The 20072-nt window shown below is 39.1% G+C and overlaps 1 protein-coding gene across 1 annotated transcript; it reads left to right on the top strand.

Annotated features, from left to right (window-relative positions):
• The first annotated feature begins 431 nt into the window (after positions 1-431).
• shisa7a (shisa family member 7a) lies at positions 432-19481 on the top strand. The gene is made up of 6 exons (XM_079838061.1): positions 432-858; positions 6381-8556; positions 9152-9303; positions 12509-12574; positions 12662-12850; positions 16774-19481. The coding sequence occupies exons 2-6, from the start codon at positions 7841-7843 to the stop codon at positions 17700-17702; spliced, it is 2052 nt and encodes a 683-aa protein (XP_079694187.1). The 5' UTR covers positions 432-858; positions 6381-7840; the 3' UTR covers positions 17703-19481.
• Positions 19482-20072: the final 591 nt, after the last annotated feature.

The raw sequence follows: 20072 nt of genomic DNA on the forward strand, positions 1-20072 counted from the left end.
ATGGCTGTGTCATCCTGCAGGGTTGGCTTTTCTTTTTATTTCTTTGCTAAATCCGCCACGTTTAGCAAACGCTATATGTCGTTGTTGCGATGCTTTACTGTTTTCCCATTCGTGTATTCTTTAAGGGTATAAGGAATCAAGATTATTAGTCACAAACAAAATGACATCGTTGCCATGGCAACCGATCAGTGTGTCTCCCCTCAACACACACACACACACACCATATTACTTAGCCAGCCATAATCGCGGCAAGGATGAGAAGTAGTTTGAGAAACGAAACACTTGAAGCGGTCGGGAATCAACGTATCAAACCCTCATCAACACCGTCTCGCGAAACCAATAAACGCACTATTCAGCGCAGCGGACCTCTGTGAGAACACCCGCCTCATTCCACCGGTGTTTCGTGACAGGGTCGGAATGTTCTTGTGTGCACACTTTGCAGGCGGCGTCGATTAACGGCAACGTTAAGGAGCAACACAGAGGGGGAAACAATTCATGGCGTACTTTATTCTGAGCGTTATTAAAAATATATGAGGGACTTAGGCAAAGGTTATCTCACCTGGAATACTTTCACAGTACACATACACGCAAATAAGTTGTGCACGATCTGCTGCCCACAGGTAAAAACAGATGCGTTATCTAGAGTACGAACATGGAAACAGCCGGGGTAGGTGAGAGAAAATCCTTCAAAGAAATTAGTGACTACAACTGTTGTTGTGTTACCAAAAGACGAGACTATCAGCAATAGAGGAGTGCTGCAACAGTTTGTGGAAATAATTTCTCAGCCGTCATCGTCGCTCAGGGTTGAATAAGATGCGAGACTGGCGCTGTCGTGAGGATCAACAGAATTCACTTCAGGTAAGTCGCTCAAGTTGAACTATATTGCTGCATGTCGTCTAATTGTCTGATCAATCGTTCACGCGCATATGTTTCGTTCTCCCTCATCGAAGTTTCGAGATTGGCGCTGGGAGGAAAAAAAACAAAACAAAAACAAATGTTCGACATGTTCTTGTCACGTTTTATGTTTTCAATCGACTCTGAGGAAGATGTTCGCACATATGTTAGTGTAAGGTGGCTCCACATCAGCCTTCGTGCAAACATGCATTCACGCCTACGCAGACGGCCATTCACTGCTCTCGCGCTGGTTGTCATGTTCACCTACTCACCCTCGTGCGAATTACAGCTCCGCAATCCGCAAGAGACACGTCGATATACGACGCTATCAGAAATATATCAAGAACCTGATATTATTGGAGAATATGACTGTAGCGAGAGCAACAAAAGTCCGGTTTGTTAGGTGGGTTGCGCAGAGGACTTTTCATACGGTGTGTCTCTCCACAGGTATGGCGTTCGGTGGTTCTTTATGTTACATTATGATGTTAAGTTGACAGAATCACAGCCTGGTGGCATTTTTTGGGCCTACACAATAGGTAGCAACTATTCAAATATAAGTGTAGGTACTAAACTGTAGCAAATGATGACAAATCTGACGTCTATCTTTGTGAATTGCAACGCTTCCTAGTTTGTTTAGTTTAAAAGAACAGAAAAAAGGGACTTGGCAAACAGAGTTGCAGAAGTCTTGCCGAATAGAGTTCAGTGATGAGGTGAACCTTTAGTAAAGACCTGCAGATCCCATATGTTGATCATTTAAATCACTACACGTTCACTTCAAATATTTATTATCATCAGTTTTAGTAATAGTATTTTTTATATTATTTCATTATTCCAGCTCATATAAACAAAGCTGGTTTTCTTGTTTGGAAATTGGCATAAGTGAAACTTCCTGTCGAAAGGCACCAAGCAGAATTTGTGCTCATTTTGGACAGAAGTCAAATATGTGATAATTACTCGTCTCATTACTCTAGAACTAAACATGGTCCATGATGCAAAACAAGTGCTTTTTTTGGTCTGTTTCACTTCTCGTTTCATCCATTGAACAGCCTTTTAACCGGATCATTACCGAGGTAATCGTACATTTTGTAAATATACATTTTTAATATGAGAGAATGTTATAGATGCATAGGCTTTAGGACTTGATTGACTGCTATGGTCAGGTCCATGAATAACCCAGAGTGTCACAGGGGTATGAAGGAAAAGGGCAAACTGTCATTTTTTTTCGAGAGAAGAGCGGGTTTAGAGGGGGTAAAGAAGGTCTATTCATCCTATCTATCATTCTCTTTCTCCTTCTCTCCTTCTATACAAGTCTGAACTACTGCAGTGCTATTCTGAGAGAGAGTGAGCTGCCTCAACCCACGCACTGAATATCACAGAGAGAGAGAGAGAGAGAGAGAGAGGGAAATGGAGGGAGATAAAGAGAAGTCGAGAGAAATATCCAAAACAGATGTGTTTTTCAACAGGAATACAATGAAATAGAAAGAGAATAGCACGATTCCCTAAAATCAGATGAATTGTCCGTGATTCCTCTGTGAACTCGCGTTTCTGACCATTCTAGAAACTGTTTGTGAATGCGCCACATCTTTAGTGTCACATCTCTTAGAAGTCGCCCACAGTGCCTTGCTGATTGGGTGCCGTGTTCAGGAAAAGCTAATCCAGTTTGTAGAGGCGCGCACTGTTTCACATAGACAAGAAGGTGTAGAAATGGCCTACGCTTTATTATAGATATGCAAATGAGAGGTTACTGTTTTTAATGTTATATAGGCTGTTCTTAGGTTGGCTCCTGTGAAAACCTGTAAATGGCCCTCATGAATCACTCAGCGCCACACGTTCGCTTTTCCATGTCTAAAATGTCTCCTCTCACAACTTCTGACAGTTGTGCGCAAAATACAATGGCGAAAAACTGGAAAACATTCTTCCTACGTAGGTCGCTTGTTGCACTTTGTGCAAAATCCGCAATCGCATCATGTCAACTCTAAATTAGTCCTTTCTCCATATTAATTATGCACAAAATGGGGGCAAAACCACAAGCAGATTATGATCTGCTAATTAGGAATATTTTGTTATCAACCTTTTCGCAACATTACATAAATAAGTGAATATAGTCTGACCATTCAAATATATTTGTATATATCAATTGATCAAAATCATATTTCAGTCATCACGGTAACTAAACCATAAAAACATTATGCCACACATCATTTAAATGTATTGCCCATTAATGAATAATATATAATATCATATTTTTATACATTATCTGCATTAACTTAAATATACCCAGATGGTCTTAATATTATGCTAATAACTTAAAAAAAAAATTATAATTGTATTTAGAGTGGAAAATATTTAATAACTGAGTTTCTCTTTTTGGATTTGAGCCTGTGCACCAGCGGTTTCCGTGCATTCCGAAATAATACCTGCATTTATAATTTTTTCAGTAAATATTTCAATAATTTAGCAGAACCAGCTGGATGCCACACCGCCACTGTTGACGTGATGCATAACCGCTATTGCTAAGATGAGAGCGCAGCCTGCAGCAGCCAGTCACATGTATTTCCTGGCTAATGCTGTATTTCTTGCAGATTTTTATCTGTGCAGTTTTCCTCGGTGATATCTGTGCCTCATTACATCGAAGACGTCTCTCTCATGGCATTAACCTGTTGATCTGCGACGACAGATTTTGTGTACTCCCTCGTTTCAAGGGCTGTATATTTGATATACCTGTAAAACACATGTTTGGGGATCGTGTTGTATGCGGTACAAGAGCGTGTCGGTGTTCCTGTGTGAGCCAGCATACTGTCTATGTAGCACTGTATGTTCCCGGTGTTGTGTATTGTGTGTACTGCCTGCGTGTGTGTGTGTGTTAGTAAGTGGTGTCACTGAACGCTCTCCATTCTTTTCCACCCACACACTGCCCTCCCACATACACACACACAAACACACAAAGCACCTCTCCTCTGTCATACCTCTGGCTCTGTGCACTTCTGTTATGCTGTGCTCATATTTAAATCTCTACCCTGCATTTATCTCTCTTTTCTTTCGTATTTTTCCCAACCTTCTTTTATCTGCTCGATGGTTTTCCACGGGCCCCTACAATTGTGAAAAATAAGGCATATAGGTATTGATTACAGAATAACTTTAGCATAACACTCGGTGTCTCTTTTACTTCCTCACAAACATTCTGACACATAGACCTACAGTGTCAGGAAAGCAGCATCTCTCTCTCTCTCTCTCTCTCTCTTTCTACCCCCTCCCTCCTGTCATGCATCATGCTATGCTCTCTGAAAAGGACTGATCACTATTTGTTAAGATCATTGCTACTATTCACTTCTCTCAATGCTTCTGATTCATAGTGACTTGTTGTAGCACGTTAGACAAATGGTCATCACATCATCTCTCCTTTTCTTTCTCAGTGTCACGCGCCGAAATCTGCAGCTGCATTGCACTCAGTACAAATGTTAGATTTAAGTTTAAGTACATTTAAGGGGTGTATATTAAATGTAATCTATCTCAATCTTGCTTGAATTTGACTGTAAATATTAAATCTAAATGTTAAAGTCACCATGAAATCTCTTATGGCGTGTTTTTCGGAGCGAGGGTGGGACAACCTGTCACAATCCAGTGATCCAATCATTTTCCAAAAAATGTAGTCCTGCCATACATTTCAGATATACGTTACATGAAACTTCTGTTTCATGCCGACTTTAAATGTATATTCAACGTATATTACTGTTACTGTAGTGAAGTATGTTTTTCAAGAACGTTTACTTCACTACATTTCAGTGCATAATATAAATTTTTTTTTCATTACACTCCAAGAAAATAGCTAGCATAAGCATAGTATGCGCTTCCGAATTCAGCGCGGTCCGGTGGGAACGACTCACAAGTTTGGCCAAATTCGAACTAATAAGAAACAGAACTAATTGAAATCTCAGAGTGTATGTAGAGATGATTTTACAGATAAGGCTAAAAAGTAAGTTAGCTTGCTTATAATGTGTATTGGAAATGCGAATTGGAGTTGTTTAAAAGCTTGTTGTGTTTAGTTTAAGACTCATTTCATCAAAATATCTTGAGGTTGTTGTCACTTGTTTCACACACTTCTTAGTAACTTCGATTGATATTGAAAGTTCAATATTTCGATGCAATTTTGTTAATAAAAATAAATATGAGCTTTTTTGCAGATAGGCTATGCATATTTAACATGTTAACCCCTTTTTCCCTATCACATTTTTTAGTAATCATCATAAATTAGGTATCATTCGAACTCTTAAAAGCTCAAAATTCATCCTGTGAAAACGGTTTGAAATCGGACATTGTGTTACCAAAACGGGAAACGCTCATTTAAAACCTTTTAGCGGGCTCTGACTAACTAAACTATTTTACAATCCAAAAAATGTCTAATCTTGACAAAAACGTTTCCTCTGAAAGGTCTAAAGGTCCATTCACACCAAGAACGATAACTATAAAGATAACTATATTAGCATCCACACCAGCGGACGATTTATTTTCTAAGAGCGCGCTTGTCTCCCACTTTAAATGCTTGAGTTTGTTACAGCAGGATGGATTCTGATTGGCTGTTAACGTTTTTATCGTTCATCAGCTGGATAAAATCGTTCTGCAAGTGATTCCAACGCAACGATTGTTTCTCTCTGCCATTATCGTTATAGATGTGGTGTGAACTCTGCTATACTTTAATATTGAGAACGATTTTTAGAACTATATCTTTATTATCTTCATAGTTATCATCCTTGAAATGAACAGGCCTTAAAGGTTCCATATTTGGCGACTGTTTTGTGATAGAAGTGGGATTGTGACAGAATTCATTCGTTTGGTAAAGGAGAATTTTTGGTATAGTCCCTAAACAAAATCTCATAGGAACATTTTTGTGATATCAACTTGGTTAGACATATGGCTTTGATTTTATAGCAATTTTATTTGGTAAATACAGCTCTGGAAAAAAATTCAAAAAATCCAAAAATTTATTTCTCAATGTTAAGTGGTCTCTTTATTTTTTCCAGAGCTGTATATATTTTGCATAATTGTTTAATACAGTAAAAAAAAATTACAGTAGACTTGTCTGTCTGTCTGTCGGTCTGTCTGTATTCTAAAGCAGTCATGAATTACAACCATTTAAGTATGGATAGTGCATTTTTCACATCTATGCTCAAAAAGGGCTTATGCATGCTTGTTCATGCATGGTCTCCTTGACTAAACAAATATGATTCATGTAGATTTAATGTGTATAAACATACAGTCTATCCCCATAAAAATCTCTTTTGTGTTGAACTCTGTGGATTCTATATTGATCGCATTAGTTGCCGCATACCTTTTTTTCTCGTCACATGCCTTGTGTGTCACAATGAAAATAATAGGCTGCCATGCAAATGACAAGCTAACTATGATCTTTCAAAAACTTTCACTGATCTGTGTGTGTGTGTGTGTGTGTGCATGTAGGATGTAACATCAGTGTGTCGATTTCTTTTCAGAGGCTCATCGCTTGATAACTGAACACTTCATAACTGCCGGAGGATTCCAAGATCAACCCTGCAAAAATCGTGAGGAAACAGCCATGTCTACACCTTGGGATTTTAAACCATTTCACCATGAGCTTCAGCAAACGCTTTCTCAATGAAAACTGAGCTTATCTTAAAAGCATATCTGCTGCGTGAACCTTAAAAAACTGGAAAGAGACTGGAAGGTTTACACATAGTCACTCTCCTTGGAAATTTCTATTGTACAATCAGCCTTTAAAACGTTTTACGTCTTTACTGCCATCATCAGTTTTTTTTTGTGTGTGTGCGTGTGTGTCTGTCGTCGGTTTATTGAACATTCTCTAATGCACGCCTAAAATACGTGAAGATAGGGCACGATGACAGAGGACTCGATTCATATCTGATTACTTTCAACTATTTTACATTTGCACGCAGTCCATTTGGTAATTCTTTACATGCTGAATGAGGAAATGCACAGTCATTTTAGTTCAGTAATGTAGAGGTTTGCAGGCCGAGATGCTGAACAAACTCAGAATCATTCCTCATCACGCTGCCCTCAAACCCTCAAAGGAGTTCACCATTCTGAGTAGTCCTGTTAACACGTAAACAAGAACAAGAAGATTAGTTTTGGGGGTTATTTTTTTTCACCAAGTGTATGGAAATTGTTTATACTAGTTAATAATAGTAAACATTCAGGGAGCTTAACAGGTCAGGGAAATCTGCTTAAAGACGTAAGTGCCATTGCTGAATGTAAGGAGTGCCCAGTTAAAATAAAAATAAAAATTGTGACAAGCAAAACATTTGTTTACATTTTCAAGATGTTTACAATCGCCCCTTTCTCTTAAATGAAACTTTCAGCCTGATAAGTGCCAAAACAGAGAATCAAACAGAGAAGAGAATACAACTTAAATGCCTTTATGTGTCATGAAAATACTAGATATTGAAGTAATAGGAGGACAGTAACGAGAAGCCATTCTGTTTGTCTGTGTAAATGTATATTTTTGAAGAAAGCCACAAAAGGGAATATCTGCCTTGTTAATACATTCAAAACTGACAATTTGTTAAATATTCTTTCATGCCCTGTTTATACAAGATCTAGCCAATTGTATGTTGCCTGCTCAGAATGCATTTGGATTGTTTTACATATTGTCTATATGCTGGATGGAAGCTCTGCATGTTGAGAGGATATGTGTTGTATAACTCACCTTGAAGCTGAAAGCACATCAAAATAATTTTTCTCTCTCTCTCACGCTGTCTCAGAGTGTGACCATTCACATTGTACACTTTCATCAGACTTTTTTGAGACTGTTTTGATATAGACTCAGATTGCATACGTCGGAGGGCTGCTACAAGAATATTTTACATACAGCACTAAGCAGGCTGTTTTTACAAAATTCGGCATTGTGCGGTGGGTTGAGTCAGCGAGAGAAAATAGCAGCATTAGTCATGTAAAGATGATGCCCACCTTGGAAGCTCGAGTGCGTGTCATCATTCTCTTCCTGCTAATCGCTGTCCCGCTTAATGTTTCCTCTGCGAGTGTCCCGGGCCCCTCCAGAAACGGAACAAATGGGCCCATCGCCCCTACGCCCAACCCCAGATCTCAGGGTAGGGGCTTTCTTTACCCCCTTTCTAAAAGCGGTGGGAGTATGCGAGGGAAGTCCATGAATCGTAGGCCAAAGCAGCCAGCTGGAGCGGCAGAAATGCCCCCCAGGCCGCTGCCTCAGAGAATGCTGCCAAAGAATGTAACGACTGATGCGCTGAAGCCCCCTATCAGAGCAGCGCAGGTAGCTCCGCCTGTGACAGTGGACATGTGTCGAGGTTATTATGATGTCATGGGGCAGTATGACCTCACCTTTAACTGCTCCAAGGATGACTTCATCTACTGCTGTGGGACCTGCCATTATCGATTTTGTTGTCCGGACCGCACTCGGAGGCTGGACCAGAATGGCTGCCACAACTACCATTCACCTGTGTGGGCCAATACAGCACCCCCTGCGACCAGGCCCCCACTGCCTGCCCATCCGGACCTCAGCCGCATCGAACAGAGCAACAACACTGTCTACGTCATCGGTGGAGTCATCTCGTTTACTGTGGCAGTGGCAGTGGCCATTAAAGTGGCGTTCCACAAGGCATCACGGCAGCCTAGGAACAGAGAACTCAACATGCCCAGGTGAGAGTTCATGTCTAATGCGTCTCAGACAAAAAGAATGTCTAATCTACCTTAAATTGTATTCTATAGACCAGTGATTTTCAATCCTGGTCCTGGGGACCCACCACTCTGCACATTGTATATGTCTCTCTTATCTGGTCAGGGCTACGTCTACATTAATCCGGATACTTTCATCATTGCAGGACTGTGATAATAAGAGTGTGCAAGGTAACATATTTTAGCAACTGTGTGAATGTGAATAGCACATAACAGGCACAATACCGGTATAAACATGAATATCTATTGGTACAAATGCATTAGGGTTTTCACAGTCCACACTTGACCGCGAAAACAGTGTTTTCAAATGTAACCCCTTTTCGATAATAAAAACACTGTCACAGTGTGGACGGAAGGCCAAAACAGAGAAAAAAAGATGCGTTTTCAAACTAAAATGTATTAGTGTGGATAAGGCCTGATACACCTAATGAGCTGTCATGATCTGAATCAGGTGTGTTAAATAAGGGACACATACAAAATGTGTAGAGTGCTGGGTCTCCAGGACCAGGGTTGAAATCCACTGCTCTATACTAATTGTTTCTACATCCTTCTCTGTCAGGGCTCTTGTGGAAATGTTGCGTCACCAGTCGAGTCCAGTTCAAGAGGGAGAGAGAAACAACAGCGTAGCCTTGGGAACTGGAGGAGGAGAGGGGACGCTTGGACGACCCCCGAAAAATCTATATCCCACACTACAGAGTAAAGATAACAGACGTGAGTGGAAAACTCCATAATCTCCATATGCAGGGGAAGACGCCCCCCCCTTAAAGGGTTAGTTCACCCAAAAATGAAAATTCTGTCATTAATTACTCACCCTCATGTCGTTCGACACCCGTAAGACCTCCGTTCATATTCGGAACACAAATGAAGATATTTTAGTTGAAAGCTGATGGCTGAGAAAGGCTTCAGATAGGCCTCCATTGGCATTCAGTACATTAATACTCCCAAGACCCATAAAAGGCACTTAAAACGTCGTTACAAAGTCCATCTCACCACAGTGGCTCTACAATAATTTTACGATGCGACGACAATAGTTTTTGTGCGCAAAAAAAATCAAAATAACACTTTTATCCAGCTTGTTATTGTCTTCCGTGTGTGCCTCCACGACGCATGCGCGAGAATGTGACGCAGATCCGGCGTTCGGACACATGACCCAGAAGGGATTTGTTTACAAGCAGAGGAAGACGCGCGTGTCTAAGCTGTTGGATTCTACATTGATCGTGCTTTAGGTCTCAGCGTAGTGCTCAAAATGGGGCTTAAGTGTGCATTTCATGGATTCCCGAACGCTGGCGCTACGTCATATTCTCGCGCATGCGTCGTGGAGGCACACACGGAAGACAATAACAAGCTGGATAAAGGTGTTATTTTGATTTTTTTGCGCACAAAAACTATTGTCGTCGCATCGTAAAATTATTGTCGAGCCACTGTGGTGAGATGGACTTTGTAACGACGTTTTAAGTGCCTTTTATGGGTCTTGGGAGTATTAATGTACTGAATGCCAATGGAGGCCTATCTGAAGCCTTTCTCAGCCATCAGCTTTCAACTAAAATATCTTCATTTGTGTTCCGAATATGAACGGAGGTCTTACGGGTGTCGAACGACATGAGGGTGAGTAATTAATGACAGAATTTTCATTTTTGGGTGAACTAACCCTTTAAGAACAGTGTGCATGTGCGTATAATTCTATGAATTATATATAAACTATCCGAAGACATGTAATAGTAGCAATAAAGTATTCATTCGGATTGGTGATGTAGCCTAATTAGCCTATGAAGTGTACATCTAATATACATTTTTAATAATCCAATAAGTCCAGCACAATTACAGTTAAGAATCATAATAAAACAACAGCAACAACATGCCACTGCGGGCCATTTCTGAGGGGGCCTTTTCCCTTAACTTTTCATTCGAAAATAAAAACAAAAAACAATATTTGTTATCGCACACACCATAATACTGAATTTGTGTATCCACATATCACCCATTAACAAAAAGACATAAAAAACTTTGGTTACACTTTATATCAAGGGTGTCCAACCCTGCTCCTGGAGAGCTACCGTACTGCAGATTTCAGTTCCAACCCTGCTCCAACACACCTGTCTGTAATTATCTAGCACCCTGAACACCATGATTAGCCAGTTCAGGTGGGTTTGATTGAGGTTGGAGCTAAAATATGCAGGGTGGTAGCTCTCCAGGACCAGGGTTGGACACCCCTGCTTTATATTAAGGTGTCTTAGACACACTGTAATTATACATTTAAGTACTGAGTAATATTAAGTAACTACATGTACTTACAATAGGGTAAGGATTAGGGGTTACACTTGATTTTAAGGTGTGATTGTTACAGTGTAATTATATATTTAAGTACTAAGTAATAATAATTAACTACATGTACTTACTATAGGGTTAGGGTAGGATTAGGATTTGGTTTGCATGTAATTATGCATACTTTATTATTATTACTATGGTAAGTACATGTAACATATGTAACAAAGACACTGTCAAATAAAGTGTTGCCGGATAAGGGTTTGGTTTGGTTTGGTTTAGGGTTAGTTGCATGTAATTATGCATAATTAATAGTTTTTACTATAGTAACTACATGTAATGTACACTGTAAAGCCGAATTAGTTGGCAAAACTAAGGTAATTTAAATTTGCCCCCCCCCTCCCCCCAAAAAAACCCTCAACATAACAGAAACTCTTCTAAACTAGCAAAGCAAGACATTAAACACTACTAAAGCTCCCACTTAACATTAATCTTGCACAAAAAAACATTATACAACACTTCATTTTAGCTTTTACTCTCCCTTTTTAAGTGTCATGGCAAAGCATGCTGTAAATTTGTTTCAATTAAAAGTTCATAAAATATAAAACAGTGAAACAATCTAGATGACTTAAAATGTGTCAGTTTTGTGAACTCAAAAGAAAAGGAAAGTTCTAAATACTCTTAAAAGTTCATTTGATTGAACTAATTTGTTTAATTTGAGTTGGCGCTAATCAAACCAATGAATTATTTTGAGCATTAGGGTTTACAGTGTATGTAAAAATAACACTGTAAAATAAAGTGTTACCAAAACGTTAATATGAAAATTAAATCCACAGGTCACCATCATTAAGTGACAAAAGGTAAATCCTTTAACTCCAGTAAAGTTCAAATGGAACTCACAAATGGTGATGTTCAGATGAAAAGTCATGAATAACGAGAGCATAATCATCTGCTAAATGTGTTCAATTTTAGTGACATCTATGGTTAAGAAGAAAACTAAATGTCTATTCTTTTATCCAGGTTATCTGTCACTTCAAATCAGCAAATTGCAGTCATTTCAACTCATTTTGTCTAGTTGGTAACTTTTATTTTGATAAAGCTAAAGCAATGAAAAAACATGTCGCCATTATTGTATCTAATTGACTTTGCATGAAATCGTATTTCTACATGGATAAAATAGCTAATAGTCGCATGCTATAACATGAAACAAAGTCTCTTGGGTCAAATATCGATTAATATTCAATGATTTTATGAATGTGATATAATTTTACCCTCATGGACCTGGTTGCAGTTGGCAGGTATTGCATTATAACAGAGTTCCTTTCATATTTCCATCTCAGCTTGAGCCTTGTGAACTGTACCAACTGTATAAATTCAGGACAAGAAAGGAGCATAGGGAAAAAGCAATAGCCAAATGACGAAAGGGCATTTGTGAATTATTTAGCACAAAGCTGTATATGATGGCATTAGAATGAACAGACGGTGTAAAACACATTGTGGAGCTAGAAAGAGCTTAATAGGGCAACATTTATAGCGTTAGATGGATAAATGTGCTTTGTAAATTCATACTAAATGTACGTTATCGCAAAGACATGCACATACAGGCAGAAATCCATAAAAAACAAACACCCTATGCCTTTTTTCTTATTCACAGTGGGGAATCTACAGCATAACTTCATCCATACAACAGGCTCCAGTCCCAAACATACAGCCACCATCGGTAGGTAAAACCAACAATTCTATATAGTTGTATATTCGCAACTGTTGAGTTCACAACGTCCATCATTGCGCATATGTGTCTTTAAAGAACGTGGAGCACGTATGAACAACATGCAGATGGCCACCGGTGGCACATTGAAGCCCAGTAAGCATACTAACGCCATGAAGACCCAGCCGTCCTTCCATCACTCCCTACATAACCTGGCTCAGCTGCCACCCTCGTATGAAGCCGCCATGAAGCCTGAGATCAACAGATACTCATCTCTCAAGCGTCTGGGTGAGTGCTTTATTACCATTGGAGAGGAAGATTCTTATCTTAAGGAAATGATGTTTTATAAGAATTACATAAAAGGTTGGCATGATTGCTTTCTTATTATAGCCCACATCATTTCAAAGGCATAAAGCAAATTTAGAAGCAATAAGGAGAGAAAGATGAATGAATATCAAAAACAGTGTGACATTTAGTACTGAGAAATTACCCGCTCGATGATGAGGACACAGTCTCATGTGGGGCTCAGAAAATTATCTGTACGCTTGGGTTTTTATTTAAAGCAGTGTCAGTGTTTCACTTGCTGGCTTGGGAGATACAAATGTTTGTGACGGTCATTTTAATGAGGGCAAACCATAGCAAAGCGCCCGCAATCTTGTACAGACGCATAAAGCCTTAAGGCCTCTCTCTCAGCTAGACATGAAACCTCCTGGGAAGTGTGAGTTACAGTTGGATGACAAGAAAGTTCTGCACAGGCAAAGGTTAGACAGGCTGATACAATGACTCAGAGTTAATCAGCCGAAAGATGAAATGACTCAAGGTAAAGGATAAAATAGGATTGCACTAATATCGTTGTATTAATTTAATCAAGTTTCACATTAAACACATAGTCCTGGGATGGAGGTTGAAGAATTTATATTAAGTTAAGTAGGTTGTGATGAACGTTTGAATGACATTTTTGCTTGTAGCTCAAATCATGTAAAATTATTTAGTTTGGGATACACGGTATATTGGTTCCATATTGGTAAATCTGATAATTTACTTAGTGTAGTACTAATAATAAACAACTCTCGAAATGAATCGTTATTTTTCATACTGTGCAATATAATTAAAATTATTGTTTTTAGTTTAGTTTTTAAATTATTACAAATAGTTTTAATAGTAGCCACTATAATAAATAAATAAAACAAATGAGAAAACAAATAAATAAAGTCTCGATATTGATATTGGACAGATTTTAGTTGTTTATTGCTCAGCATCAGCTATTTCTATAATTGAAAAATGAATTACTTTTATGAATGTATTACATTTATCTCTCGCTCTCTCATTCTCTCTCTCTCTCTCTCTCTCTCTATATATATATATATATATATATATATATATATATATATATATATATATATATATATATATATACAGTGAGGAAAATAAGTATTTGAACACCCTGCTATTTTGCAAGTTCTCCCACTTAGAAATCATGGAGGGGTCTGAAATTGTCATCGTAGGTGCATGTCCACTGTGAGAGACATAATCTAAAAAAAAAATCCAGAAATCACAATGTATGATTTTTTAACTATTTATTTGTATGACACAGCTGCAAATAAGTATTTGAACACCTGTCTATCAGCTAGAATTCTGACCCTCAAAGACCTTTTAGTCTGCCTTTAAAATGTCCACCTCCACTCCATTTATTATCCTAAATTAGATGCACCTGTTTGAGGTCGTTAGCTGCATAAAGACACCTGTCCACCCCATACAATCAGTAAGAATCCAACTACTAACATGGCCAAGACAAAAGAGCTGTCCAAAGACACTAGAGACAAAATTGTACACTTTCACAAGGCTGGAAAGGGCTACGGGGAAATTGCCAAGCAGCTTGATGAAAAAATATCCACTGTTGGAGCAATCATTAGAAAATGGAAGAAGCTAAACATGACTGTCAATCTCCCTCGGACTGGGGCTCCATGCAAGATCTCACCTCGTGGGGTCTCAATGATCCTAAGAAAGGTGAGAAATCAGCCCAGAACTACACGGGAGGAGCTGGTCAATGACCTGAAAAGAGCTGGGACCACCGTTTCCAAGGTTACTGTTGGTAATACACTAAGACGTCATGGTTTGAAATCATGCATGGCACGGAAGGTTCCCCTGCTTAAACCAGCACATGTCCAGGCCCGTCTTAAGTTTGCCAATGACCATTTGGATGATCCAGAGGAGTCATGGGAGAAAGTCATGTGGTCAGATGAGACCAAAATAGAACTTTTTGGTCATAATTCCACTAAACGTGTTTGGAGGAAGTACCATCTCAAGAACACCATCCCTACTGTGAAGCATGGGGGTGGTAGCATCAGACTTTGGGGGTGTTTTTCTGCACATGGGACAGGGCGACTGCACTGTATTAAGGAGAGGATGACCGGGGGCATGTATTGCGAGATTTTGGGGAACAACCTACATGGTCATGGACTTCCAACATGACAATGACCCGAAGCACACAGCCAGGATAACCAAGGAGTGGCTCTGTAAGAAGCATATCAAGGTTCTGGCGTGGCCTAGCCAGTCTCCAGACCTAAACCCAATAGAGAATCTTTGGAGGGAGCTCAAACTCCGTGTTTCTCAGCGACAGGCCAGAAACCTGACTGATCTAGAGAAGATCTGTGTGGAGGAGTGGGCCAAAATCCCTCCTGCAGTGTGTGCAAACCTGGTGAAAAACTACAGGAAACGTTTGACCTCTGTAATTGCAAGCAAAGGCTACTGTACCAAATATTAACATTGATTTTCTCAGGTGTTCAAATACTTATTTACAGCTGTATCATACAAATAAATAGTTAAAAAATCATACATTGTGATTTCTGGATTTTTTTTTTTGATTATGTCTCTCACAGTGGACATGCACCTACGATGACAATTTCAGACCCCTCCATGATTTCTAAGTGGGAGAACTTGCAAAATAGCAGGGTGTTCAAATACTTATTTTCCTCACTGTATGTTTAGAAAAATGTAACGGGTATATTTGTGGCAATAGCCAACAATACATTGTATGGGTCAAAATTCTAAATGATCCATTGTTCTTTTATGCCAAAAATCATTAGGATATTAAGTAAAAATCATGTTCCAATTTCCTACCGTAAATATATTTAAAAAAACATTATCAGTGGTAATATGCATTGCTGAGGACTTCATTTGGACAACTTTAAAGGCGATTTTCTCAATATTTAGGATTTTTTGCACCCTCAGATTCCAGATTTTCAAATAGTTGTATCTCAGCCAAATATAATTGTCCTATCCTAACAAACCATACAACAATGGAAAGCTTATTTATTCAGCAATTGAAAGGTGTATGACTGGTTTTGTGGTCCAGGGTCACATATATTATAATCATCAGCTTATCATACACTGAAAAAACAACAAGTAAAATTGACTTAGTTTTCTTTTGCAAGTTTTACACACAGAAGTCAATTTCTCATATGGAATTAAGTAAACTCTACTTAACAAATAAAATAAGTAACTTTAACTTGGCCAGTAAAAGTAATTTCTACTTAGTTGAAGTATCCTTTGTAATACTTTTTACTTTAACAATATAACAATATAAAGTGTATGCTTTACTAAACATCCAAGTAAATAATACAATAGATATTGTGTAGACACCATATCTATATAATAGAAGTAAAACGGCACCTGAACAGAGATCTCAATACTTGGTACACAATAACGGTGGATTGTGTCATTTTGAGTAGAAAATGGACTCCAAATGTCACAAAATGGCAAGTTACTAAACCTAACAACAAAAGCAAGTATAAAACCGTGTAAATACAGCTGCAAAACAGCAAAAAATCACTGGAAGAATGGTAAACAGCGGGAAAAAAGCGAAAACCTTATTAATTATTCAAGCCCCAGTGCATGATGGGAACACCAGTATCAGAAAAATACTTAATTTTATAATGTTGATATTTATGCTTGAATTTCTACAAGCTTGAATTGAGTAATAATATAGAATTGACTTTGTTTTTTAAATTCTTGCCTGAACTAACTTTTTCTTGTAGAAATTACAATCGTTTGTATGTAATATTTACTTCACCACAGAATCATTTTAATAAGTGCATTAGACAGATTATTAATATCGGTGCATCCCTAATGTTTCTTCTTTTTTAACATGTTTTTGGATCTTTTTAAACATGTTTTTGGATCTTTTTAAACATGTTTTCCTCCACCTACAGAGAAAGGAGGATTGGAGGAATATTCAGGTTACTGTACCACCAAACGGAGGCCCAACAACGCCCCTCCCTCCTTTCATTCCTCCCAGCATCACCTTCCCTGGGGTGGCGACTACACCATGGGGGGAAGAGGCACACTTCCCACCCATGCCACTCGTCCTCGGATACCTCATCCACAGTCCGCCCCAAGCCACACTCCAAATCCTTACCCTCTGGAACCCCCGGAATCAAAGCAAAATCAGAATTACGATACGCTTTCCAAACCGCCACGTCGCGTCAAGTCAACGGACCAGCTCCTTGCCCTTGGTGATGGCAACACCTTATCAAGGCTCTCGAAGAACCAGCAGCACCAATACTACAAAGCCATGGCCTCTGCATCAAAGAACTCCAATAACCAGAACACCCTGAAGAAGTCCAAGGAGAGGCTGCTGATGTCACCAGACCATCTAGAGGAGGAGATAGGCGGGCTCGAGTATGGCGGAAGGGATGGGATGGGTATGGGAATGGGCGACTACACGGGCGGAGGCGGAGGGGGAGGCGGAAAGGTGCCCACCCTGCCCCGCGTCAGCCACCAGAAAGCTCAATCGCAGCAGAATGTCTGTGCCACGCCGTCACTCGACCGTCACCACATGATCAAGATGAACTCGCACCCGACGTCGGGGCGAGAGCAGGAGCGGAATTCGGCGGCGATGTCAGGTCACCTGGGCGGAGGCGGGGTTGGAGGAGTGGCATGGGGCGACATGCCAGGAACAGGAGTTGTCATGGGAACAGGGACTCTTGGTGGACACAGTGCCAGGAGGCTTGCATTTGCAGCTAAAAGGCAAAATACCATTGAACAACTTCACTTCATCCCCGGTGGAGGGGGAAGTGGAGGAGGAGTGGCATCCAACCAAGGGGTTAGAACAGGAAGCAAGAATGAGGTTACTGTGTGAGCAAGAGGCTGGAGAGGGTAAGGAGCGAATGGAGAAGATGGGTAAGAGATAGACTGTGTGAAGAGTTGGAGGATGGTAGAGGGACTGTGGGAGAGAGAGAGTGGGCGGAAGAGGGAGAGAAATAACGAGTGAAGAGAGAAAAGGAGTAGGAGGATGGTAAAGGAATCAGAGAAACAGATTTTGAAGTAGGGGGCCATGAAGTGGGAGAAACTACACAGAAGGCGAAGTGGCACCATATTTTTACATATATATATTGTATATAGTGGCAAATTCACAACATAAGATTAGATAACAACAGTTATAAGTCAGGTTTGATAGAGCTTCTTGTGCTTTTTATGTTCATGAAATTGCCGCTATAATTATGATCAAAGCTGCCATATACAACTATTTATTTGTGTACATTTTGCCTATAAATCTACCGCATAGAATATCAATAGAGTGTAATATAAATTCCACATGATGTGGACATTTTTCATATCTTTATGTCATATGTTTTTATCCTCACATATCTTACATTGTTACACATTACAGATATAGCTGCTATGGAGCCATATATTTCAGAGAATGGCTTTTATCTTACAACTATGATGGAATGACTGGGAGACTAATAATTAACATCTGCATAAGAGAAACCAGTTGAACGTGGAACGCTCATCCCATTCCCGACTGATGAATTGAAAAGCTACTTACAGTTGGACAAAAGTAATGCTGGATCTTATCTCTTTTTAAACCCTAATCCACTTCATCATAATGAGGAAGTGCGGCAGGGTTTTTACAACGTATGTCAAAAGGAATGATAATGGAACAATCGGAGGAGCATATCCATAGACTCTTAGAGCATTCGATGAACTTGTTTGATGAATTAATTTTGAATGCCGCGAGACAGAGAAAGTAAGCCTTACCATACAGTGTGAATTTAATAGGGATGTACCAAGTGAGTTTCTGTTCCAATTCGTTTTTGGTGGAATCCTGAAAATAGTACACAAGGGGTTTTAAATCCTCAAGTTTGCCCTTCAGTACATAACTGGAGATTGCTTTGAACTATCGATGAAAGCCATTCTGGGACACGATTGGGCAGAAAAGCCCAGAAGAAAACCAAGAGAAATGTCTGACAATCATCTTTTTTCTCCATCTTAAAAAGACTCATTAATAATCAATGGCACTTTGTTTGGATTCTGAGCCACCACTTTCTACAATGTCCAAGTGCTGGGATTTGCAAGGGAGATTCATCATAAAGGATGCTGGACTACCAAAAGTACAAGAATACATTTGATTTCTGTAATGCTGGGTACATAAACGTTTATGCTCCTCTTAGGTACTGTGTAGACAAACGGTTCACCTTAAGCTATTAAATATGGATCTGAGACGAAGAATACGACTCAAGAGTAAGGGCACTCATCAATGTATTTGTATGTTGTGATATTCTGGCATAAAATTAGTGCAGAACATGGCGGTACCATTATCTCGCTCAGGTGTTGGTTGGCATTTGCATAAAGACAAACCTCCTGGACTGCTTTTTGAATCTCCATCTTGAAGCCATGTGTATATGCTGTTAAAACTGAGACTCTGCGAACAGTCTGAGGATACGGGAATGCCAAAACAGCTAACCTGTATTTTTCGAATCAGCTGTTACCGAGATATGACCACAACACGTCATATCTGATATCTTCATAACCAATAACGCTTATCAATAAGGGCTATACAACACACATGCGTTAGTGGTACAGCTGTTACCCCACAGCTTAATCATTATTCAATGATAATAATCGCATTATTTACAAAAAAAAAGATATTAAAAAATAGTAAATATTACAATGAAAAATGTGAGATTGTTCGCATAAGAGCCAGATATCATTTACTGTATGGTTCTGACCTCTGAGAAACAGAGCTCATTTTACCAATGAAAACTACTCAGTTTACATTGTAAAACCACCAACTGGTCTTTTTTCTTTTCTTTTCTTTTTTTTTGTCATAGACTTTTTACCTCTTGGTTAATTTTCAGTGTAATGAAATTGAACAGTATAAGTTACGGACTATTTGAATATTTATGCCTCCCAGTAAAAGTGTTAAGGAGTAGTTTATATCACATCAGCATCAGGATTGGTGGTAACACATTCATTTAACTTTTGACTGGAAATAGTGTGTATCTTACTGAATTATGAATACAACTTAAAGACAATCTTCCTAACAGCTCTGTAATACATTGGTGTTTGTTATTGTCATTACTATGACAGTTAATATTATGGTTATTGGTGAAATTTCTTCTTGTTGTTATGGTTATCTTATGATTATGATGGTGATTTTTTTCCTCTGTGGTTTTAGTGTTTACTTGTTTTAGATATCTTTCTCATGAAATTCTTTTGAAATTAT

Source organism: Gobio gobio (assembly GCF_949357685.1).
Source record: "Gobio gobio genome assembly, chromosome: 15".
Classification (NCBI taxonomy): domain Eukaryota; kingdom Metazoa; phylum Chordata; class Actinopteri; order Cypriniformes; family Gobionidae; genus Gobio; species Gobio gobio.